General features: G+C 52.2%; 1 protein-coding gene across 1 annotated transcript in view; it reads right to left on the bottom strand.

Annotated features, from left to right (window-relative positions):
- Window positions 1-1,529: 1,529 nt before the first annotated feature.
- The window catches only part of SLC16A2 (solute carrier family 16 member 2), a 33,661-nt gene continuing 25,931 nt past the window's right edge, over window positions 1,530-9,259 (bottom strand). The window contains exons 2-6 of the mRNA XM_074147873.1: window positions 9,090-9,234; window positions 4,572-5,034; window positions 3,972-4,115; window positions 3,232-3,460; window positions 1,530-1,870 (exon numbers count right to left, since the gene is read on the bottom strand). Of these exons, the coding sequence (XP_074003974.1) occupies window positions 1,650-1,870; window positions 3,232-3,460; window positions 3,972-4,115; window positions 4,572-5,034; window positions 9,090-9,234 (1,202 nt within the window). The 3' untranslated portion in view covers window positions 1,530-1,649. The remainder of the gene's footprint in view (window positions 1,871-3,231; window positions 3,461-3,971; window positions 4,116-4,571; window positions 5,035-9,089; window positions 9,235-9,259) is intronic.

Raw genomic sequence — 9,259 nt, 5'->3', positions numbered from 1 at the left:
GGCACGGGGGGGCCTTCACTGAAACCAAGTTTCCATAGCAAAGGTTTGTCTTGGTGTTACAAACCCCCGCAGGACCGAGGGATGACTCCCACAGCACATGTCCCTCTTTTTAATGGCAGGTGAGTAAAATGAAAATCCAATGAAGGATGCTTTTGCATCCACTATAAGTGCGAGCTTTGTTTCTTACTCTCTCCTGGGTTATTATTCCCAGAAAAAGGTACCCTGGTCCCAGCCAGCACCTCGTTCACACGGGGACCCACCAGGGCAGGAGGACATCCCTTGCTCTGTGCCCTGCTCATTAGCGGTATCTGGAGATGACGAATTTCTCCGTAATGCTGAGCTCTGCCCCCGCTCTGTGGGGTGGGTATCCATGGGCTGTGCCATTTTCTTGACCTCTCTCCCTCTCCCCCCCCGGGGATGGCACTGGCCCTGTGTCAGCTCTGCACAGCAACGCACGGGCTACGAGTTAAACGCTGTCAGGGCTTTTAAACTCTTTGGAAACACCGGGCTTCCCCTGCCATTACTGACTCCTGGTTATTGCTGCATAATACACAACCAGCCCCCAAATAAGAGCAGTGGCACCCTGTGCCCCGAGCTGGCTGCATCCCTGCATCCGTGGGTACCACGGTGCCCCGAGCTGGCTGCATCCCCGCATCCCTGGGTGCAAGGAAGCTGTGTCCTGGCACGGAGCAAACCCATGACACACACAGGGCTCTGTCCTGACCCTGTGTGCCTCGACACCTCCAAAGAGCCTGTCCAGGCAGCTTGCCCACGGTTTTCACCTCGCAGAGCCGGCCGCCGTGGGCTGCGCTGGGAGCTGCCCCTCTCTTTCGCACCTCAAAAGCCCAATGATTTGTCGCCAGGCAAGAAAACGGGAGGCAGAAAGTGGCTGAGGGACCTGCTGGTCTTGTCCCTGCGTTTTTAAGGCATAATTTGCAGGAAAGGGGTGCTCCTGCGGGGCTCTGTCTGACGGAGGCGGCAGGACCGGAGCCGGCCGAGCTCCCCATCGTCCCAACTGCAGCTCCCTGGGCGCGTGGGAGAGCAGCGGAAAAGGAGGAGAGAAGAAGATTAAAGCGGGACTCAATGACCATTTATTTGGTTTGTGCATCGGATTAAAGCAGTGTTTCCTCCTTCAGATCTGCTGGCTCCAGAGCAGCCTCCAGCGCTGGACAGGGAGGGGGCTGTCTCGCTTGGACGGGACACCCGAGTGGCACCGGAGGAGGAGGATGGACAGCTGCAAGGTTCACACGCTCCATCTGTGGCCTGCTTTAAAAAGGCATTTATTAGCTGTAAACCTCTGTCATGACTTAGAAAACTGGGGAGAGGAGCAGGAGATCGATCAAGTTTGAATCCTGGTGAGAGTTCTCCTTAGAAAAATGGTTAGAGGAAAAAAAAAACCAAAACCGGCGACTTTGAAATCAAAACTGTCCCGAAAATGAGCTTTTCTGCTAGTTAAAAGCCTTTAACTAGAAGAACTTTTTATGGTTTGTTTGTTGGTTGGTTTTTTTTTTTGTTTTTTTTTTTTTTTTCCTTTACAAACATAGTGCATCTGCGATCATTGAGAATTATGGTCCGTCTAGAAAAGGGCCTGTGCTTGGGCGACGGGGAGGCTGCTGGTGGCGACAGTGCGTGGTCGGTGAGCGGCGGCGCTACATGTGTGCTTCGGAGGCCGGGCAGCCCGGCAGCAGCTCCCCGTTCACCACCGCCTCCGACACCAGCATCTTGTCTTTGCCGGAATCCAGGCGCTGCTTCTTCAGCATCCTCTGATGGATCAGGGGGACGACGGAGAGCACCAAGCCGCCGATGACAGGGGGGACTCCAGCAAAATAAAAGGCCGCGTCTAAATTCCCAAAATAATCGTTGAGGTATCCTGAAAGAGAAGAACAACAGTGGTTATAGATGCGTCAGTCTAATGGGCGACTCGTCTCCTACCTCAAGTGAGAGCTGCAGCTTGCTGCAACCACCAGATTTGGGAAGATTCAGGGTTTTAAAACAATCTTTTGTTTTGAACCCATTGCATTCCTTGGAATTTTTATGCCTTGGACTAAAGGATGTGCGCAGCCACCATTGCGTAGCAAGGAAGCCAAGAAGGAACACCTCTGCCATCCTTCCTATTTAACCAGAAGAGGACACTATCAGGCACATCCCAAAGGATCCCAAATGCGAGCTGAGACAGTGTTAAACAGCCAGACATTTCAGGTGGCTCCTCCTAGTGCTTTGCTGGCCAAGAGGCAATAGGAAAAGCAGGCAGGGGCTATTCCTCAGCAGATTGCCTCTATCTGGAAGCCCCGCTTCGCTTACAGATGTTTCATCCACATGGGGACGCCAGCTGAAAAATACATGCTGCCAGTTATAAACAATAACCGATCCCTTAAAAACCAGTGAGGTTCTGCACTTGTTAGATCGGCAAGTTCTGATGCTGCCAGGCATCCTTGGAGAATAATGCATTGCCATTTATTGGCACTGGGAAACCCCGCTCAGTTTCCTCCTGCATAGACATTTCATCCATGAAACGAGCCCCTTCACCCAGCCCTGTCCCCAGCGCCCTTGATGCAGGGGGGGTCCTGCAGCAGCACCCGAACAGCGAGATGTCCACAACCCCCACGTTCCCTCACGAAGGCGTTAAACTGAATTTTGCTGCCAGAAGCAGAAAGATCAGAGGTGCTTATACAGCTTTAGCTTAGCGATTGCTGATGCAGGCGTTCTGCTGTTCAAGGGCCAGCTTTGGCAAAGTGCTCCCTGTTAAGGAGGTTGTAGTTATTACCATGGTTATTACCATGGTTAAACACATACCCAAGTCTTGGGAAGACAGAGGCTCAGGTCTCTCCATCTCTAACTTTGATTCAACAATCCAGTGGTTGAGTTTACCAATTAGCAATCAGTCCTCAGATATCTAAAAGGACTTCTCCAAAACTAGTATCTGCCAATTTTTATCTCAGCCTCAAAGAGAAATCAGTTAATGTGAAATTGGATTGCTCTCACTGTTCCCCTGCTGGTCACCTTTCATTAGCCTGAAGAAAGCCCCTGAGATGCTTCAGGACATAGCATGGAGTGATGCTACATCCATCCATATTGTTATCACATTCAACCCCCATCTGACACAATAAACCGGAAAATCCAAAACCACATGTCTGGTCTTGCACCAAAATACCACCATGGGTGAAAGACACCACCAAGTATCTGCTCCCTCCCAACAGCTGGGTCCAGGTCTGGCACTGCGGCGTTACCAACCTGCTATCGGTGTACCCGCGGTCATGGGCACTGCCATCAGCCCCATGAGGTACCCTATGGCCTGGGACGCCTGCATGGGCCCCACCAGCTCGAAAGCGATGGGGGCCATGATGGTGGTGAAGCAGCCATCGCAAAGGCCAAGGAAGAGGCAGATGACAATGACGCCCTCGAACCCTCGGCACTGGGGGATCAACATGCACAGGATGCCCAACAGCACGAAGGACACAACCTGGGGAGACAAAAGTGGGGTGCAGGATGAGTGGGGATGGGCAGCAGGAGGTGTCATGAAGATGACACTGAACACTGACATCGCCCCCTGCTCTGAACCCAGCAATAGCATCCATGCTCTGCTTGTCTCTGAGAGGCCCTTAAGAATAACCTTTTAAGAAGCTTTAGGAAGGATTATCTGCTGGATTAGCTGCTAGATTTCAGCAGTTGGTTTTTCAAAAAACACAAGAAGGTGAGAGGGTGTCCAGCAGCTTGGGAAGAGTCGGGACCACAGACTTTGGTTGCTGAACAGACACTGAGACCTCAGGTCAAGCATGTAACTTCTCTGTGCACTTTTCTGTAATAAATTTTCTCCCCTAACAACAGACAAGAGTGTTAGGTGATGGTGGGTAAAGGATTTGTGATCTGTGGTTGGCAGTTTTTAAGCAGCGTGTCGATACTGATGTAGAGATGCTGTCCCCTGACCCGCAATGGTTTCCCAGCAGTTACAGGGAGGGTCGGACACAACGTACCTGCAGGTAAATCTTCTTCAGCCCGGGAATGCAGTCGCCAATGCGGCCTGAAACCAAGCGCCCCAGCCCTGACATGGCTCCGAGGCAAACCGGGATGATCCAGTCCTTTTTGGTTTCTTGAAATTGCTTCTCCACATATTTTACCTAGGATGGAGTGAAGGATGCAAGGACATGAATCCTCAGTAAGTTAATCCCTCTCATCTCCCAGAAAGGGACAAGACTTCCCGCAGAGGGCTCATGGCTTTGGGGGTGGTTGTGTGACCCTCATGTCCACGCCACCCTGACCTGCACACACCACCTCTGCCCACCCCAAACCAACAGCCCCCTCCTCTCCTGCTTGCCCTCAGGAGCCGCGGGAAGCGACCACTCTGCCCACCCTTGTGCAGAGGACACATAGGACCATTAAAAATCCATCTCCTCCCATCGCTATTTCTGTTTACAGGAAGTGCCTGCAGCAGTTTCTGAGCTCTGAGGCTTTTGGTGGCTCTGTCCCTGCTGCCCATCTCCACCGTCCCACCTCCTCCTTGCTTGCACGGAGCCTCCCCTTCACTCTGGGCAAAGGGACCTCCCTCCCCTTCCAGTCCCAGCCAAGGCTCTCACCAGGTTCATGTAAGGTACGAGATATCCCAGAACAGCAGTAGCGATCCCAAAGGCCCAAATCCGATAGGTCTTTCTCCGGAAAACCCTCAAGCTGAAATACTTGCGTGTCTGGGACCAGCACTGCTGCCGCATGCTCCGACTGCCCAGCTTGTCCTGGCCATCATGCTGAGAGTCACAAGAAGGTGGCAAGATGGGCCGATAGGTCAGGGACAAGAATATCTGGATGAGCATTAAGGCACTGAGTACTTGGAAAGTATGCGCCAGCCCAATGGCCTTCCCGACCATCTTCAGGAAGAAGGGGAGCGGCACGGAGATGAGGCAGCTGCCGCCGGCCACGATGCCGTTGGCCAAGCCAAGGCGGCGCTTGAAGTAGTGACCAAGGATGACCAGCGAGGGCTGGAAGGCAAAGGAGCTGCCGCAGCCAAAGAGGATCCCATACGTGAAATAACGAACTTCCAGAGACCTAGTGGGAAAAAAAAAAACAAAACATGGAGGTGGTTACGTTGTACAGAGGTAAGGAAGCCCTCTCCCCCACGGTCCTGCAGAACCTGGAGTCGAGATCCAGGTCTCACATACCACAGGTGCTACACAGACAGTCTGACCCCGAGGAGCTTATTCCCTAGGCAAAGCAAGGATTATCCCCATTTCACAGCCGGCACGTTAAATCTTCAGGAAAATGCAGTCTAGCTGGGGAGTGCTTTCTGCAAAGAGGAGAAGGCAGCAGCCAACCTGCCCTCCTTGGGAAGTTGACCTAACTTGAATGGTTTTTAAATTACAGCAAGCAAGATTTCCTAAGGTAGGCAGGGTGGGTTATTTTTAGCTAAAAGTCCATTTTTTTTCCACTGAAAGGACTAATTGAAAACATTCTGCACCCAGTGTTTGAAAGCAGAAGGCACCAACCCAGCTGGTTATTAAGCACTTAGGAAGGGAACATTGCTTTTCTGCCCAGGCTCCAGGCTGGTTAATTAAGTTCTTCTTTAAGCTCCTCTGGGACCTTTAATTAGATGGTTAATAGATCTCATTTGTACCTTACATTGGTGGCTGCACTCAAGGAGGGAGTGAAGTGGCTGCTCTACAGAACAAGTGCAAAGTCCTGAGAACCTCTGGAAGGAGCAGTTTCCCAATTGCCAGCCTGGTTTTCCCAAGAGAAGTAGCTGAGAAAGGAGCCTAAAGTTAAGCAAATAACCAGTTGTGTTTCTCTCCAGATGAAGGATTCTTTCTTCCACCTCCGTGCAATGCATTCAGCTGCAAAAGTCTGCCACGAAATACTGCCTGGGAGGAAAGCACGATGGAAAGGTTTAGGCAGCTCACCGGGCAAGCGATGCTGCACGAACGGGGTCTTTACTCCAACACTCACAACAACTCATGTGAAATACTGAGTGCTGCTCGTGAAGCAAGGGAGAAGACAGCAGCCCAGATCTAATGGAGCGGTTTGAAGCTGAGAAAACGTTTACAAGCACATCATTTCTTCCATTACACGCTCGTCTCTTTAGCTAGCCAAGCAGAACGTGTTTGCTGTACCCAACGGCTCAAAGACAAATGACTGTCATGAAAGGCAATTTCCAGCTACTCCAGAATGAAGCCACATCACAAACGCTCCCCTCCGCAGGAGCCAGGCAAGCAGCTGGGCTGTGCAGGCTGTCTCTGACCTCCCACGCACCAGCCCTGGCCATCTCAGCTGGGTCACACCAGCTTTGGTACTGCTGCTAAGCTGACTTGTTGGATAAGTGGAGACAAACGCCGCGGTTCCCATCTGCTCCCCCTTGATGCTAAGACACCCCTGCATGAGCAAGGGCTCCTTTCAGCCTGGCTTCTTAGCCAGGATTTCCCACCCTGCTCGCTGGGAATGAGCCAGCTGCTCTCCGGTGGGAAGGGTGGCATCATCTCCCTTGGATAATGAGGCCTTCCACGGATAATGACTTCTCCTGGGACAAGGAGGTCCCCCTCCAGCAGCTGCCTCTCACTTACAGCTCACAACGGGAATAGCCCTGGTTCAGCCCCGCTGGCAGAGGTTTGGGGGATTTCTCTCTGCAGGAGAAACCGGGCAGAAATTGTGAAGGGAAAGGAGAGGCAGATGAAAAGAGATTCAAACCCCACCATAGAAGACTTAATGGTGCAGAATGGAGGGATGGGAGGGCACTAGCCGGGGGGCACATGAAGACAGCCCTGCTGAACTGGCCATCATCTCCAATTCTTCACGTGAAAACATCCCCCTTAAAACTGGAGGGAAGGTGAAGTCTTAACACAACTGGGGTTTCTCTCTTCTTGAGGGCACATATCTGCCGTGGCTCAAGCTGATAACAAGTGCAGGAGACACCTTAGTGCAAGGCAGCAAAGTGAGGAAAACCATTGCCTTGACCCCATCCAGAGAATTTCAGCCTTCACAGTGCTCTGCTTTTCAGCATATTTTGCTTATTTTGTGTTTTTTCCTACAAAGTTCCCAATATTTTGAGAGCAGGAGGCACTGAGCTGTGTGTTGGGGTTCTGCCGTGCAGGCTCAGTGGCCGAGTGGGTTTTTGGATCAGCTCAGTGCAGTACCAGGAACCCCTGCTCCTCTGTTTGGACAAAGCAAACACATTTTAGAGAAATCAGGAGATAAAAGGGTTGATCAGCCTTGACCCAGCCCTGCCTGAGCCCACCAAACCCAAGCTGCCTCTCCCTTCAGCTCCCTTTGCACCGGTGCATGGAGCCCAGCCGGCGCTGGGTGGGTCATCTCCATCTGTGGGGAGCTGGCAAGGGGGACCCAAAAAAAACCACCCCCCTTTCCATTGTTCTGGGTGAGCAGGAGCTGCTAACTCTGAATTTTGGGACCAGCCTTCGCCATCCTGATGGAGAACTGCCAAATCCCGCAGCCTCGCTGCTATTCCTCCGGCTCGGCTGTGCCGAAGGCAGCTTCCCTCACCACGGTCCAGCTGCAAAGGGGCTCCTTTCTCCCTTAAAAGGCAGCCAAAGGAATGCAAACCGAGAACGAGAAGGCAGGAAATGGGGAATTCAGCTCTGGAGCTCTCCTGGAAATAATATTCTTCTCTGCCTGTACTGTTTGATTTCTTTTTTTTAAGCCCAACACAACAAGCCACTGGCAGCGATACGGTCCCAAGAGCTCTTTTTCTTCGCACGAACATTTTACAATAGGGGAGGGGGAAAAAAGAAATAATATCCCAATCTTCGTTGATTAGAAGGAAAGCAAAGATTACACGGGAAGTGCCTGTGATCTGCACTGCCAGGAGCCCGGGCATACCTTCCCTCAGGACCCACTGCACTTTCTCCAACTACTATAATCTTTTAAGATACAAAGGGGTGGCATCTGCAGAGGAAGTCGCAGAGGGTGGTTCCTTCCACGCCGCTGCCCAAGATGGTTTTATCATCCCAAGTCCCCTTGGCTACAATCGGCCCTGGTCCCTGGGGCTCAGCCAGGAGACTCAGAAGCTGCCCCCAGCCCCACTGTGAGAGGGGGGTTCCCACAGCTGGGGACTTGGGGACCCATCACACGGCATGTATCCACAGGGAACCAGGGCTGGGGCGAGCAGGAGGGTCTCGTTGACCAGGGTAAAAGGGAGCTGGCATCCCACTGCCTGCTGTGGGCAGGGTGGGCAGGGAGGAGCACAGCGCAGGCAAGTCACCCTCCGGGAAACTAGCGTGTATTTGCTTTAAAAAAACCCACTTCTTGGAGCATTTTAATTAAAACAATATTGGTTTTAACTGAAATCCAACCCACAGCAATGTTTTTATTCAGAAAAACTGGGGAAAATGATGCTTTGGAGGGTGCCTCCACGGCGCCTCTGAGACTCCACTTAACAAGCGCCACATAAAGGACCTCAGGGGTGACCTCTTTTTTTCTCCCACAAAGATCTGGGGTTGGAAAGACTCCCGCATCGAATCAGGTACACCTGCCATGCAAACGCACATCGGCGAGCGCCTGCCAGCAGAGATTCATGGCACGGGCTCAGCCGTGGAAAACGAGGAGCAGCAAGAAAATGAGGAGCAGCAATCGCCCCGCGCTGCCGTAAATGGCGTGGGAACGGCACAAACTGCTCCAAACCCCATCTGCCCTGCGTGGAGACTCCCTCTTGCCAGGTGTAACCCATCAAATATTATTTTAAGCCCCAATTGACTTTTAGTACCAAATGTGAAATTGGTTGCAAACTAGAATTATTTTTGTCCACACGCATCTCTTTGGAGCAGTCCTCACGAGACGCGCCAACTTCTTGCGGCCTGTTTTAAAGATCAAGTGAAGGACCCGAGGGCTGAAATCCCATAAAACAAAGTCCTTTGATGAGGTAAAATTCACTCTCTTGTTATACAAGGACAAAAGAGCAACTTGGTTCAATTTGGAGAGAAACAGACTGTGGGCACATGGGCTGCACGTGGGCTGTAGGGCTGCCAGGAGACCTCCCATCTGGATGGAAACCACTTGCTTTGCCCCCAAAGGCAGCAGCAATGTGTAGGCGGGGGGGGTTGCAGGGAACAGTGAGGAAGAGGAGCTTGACGAGGAGCTGGACGGCCCCTCTGCAGCCTTACTTGGTGAAGGAGCTGGAGAGGAGTCCAATGAAGGCGATGGCAGCTCCCGAGGCTGCTGTGGTCCTGCAGCCGATCCGGTCGGTGAAGATGCTGACGATGGGAGAGCAGAAGAAAATCATACCCATGGCCAAGGAGCCGACCCATGCTAGGGAGAGAGAGAAGAAAGGTGA

This window comes from Numenius arquata, chromosome 5 (genome assembly GCF_964106895.1).
Source record: "Numenius arquata chromosome 5, bNumArq3.hap1.1, whole genome shotgun sequence".
Taxonomy (NCBI): Eukaryota; Metazoa; Chordata; class Aves; order Charadriiformes; family Scolopacidae; genus Numenius; species Numenius arquata.
This window is presented reverse-complemented; position numbering and strand designations above follow the sequence as displayed.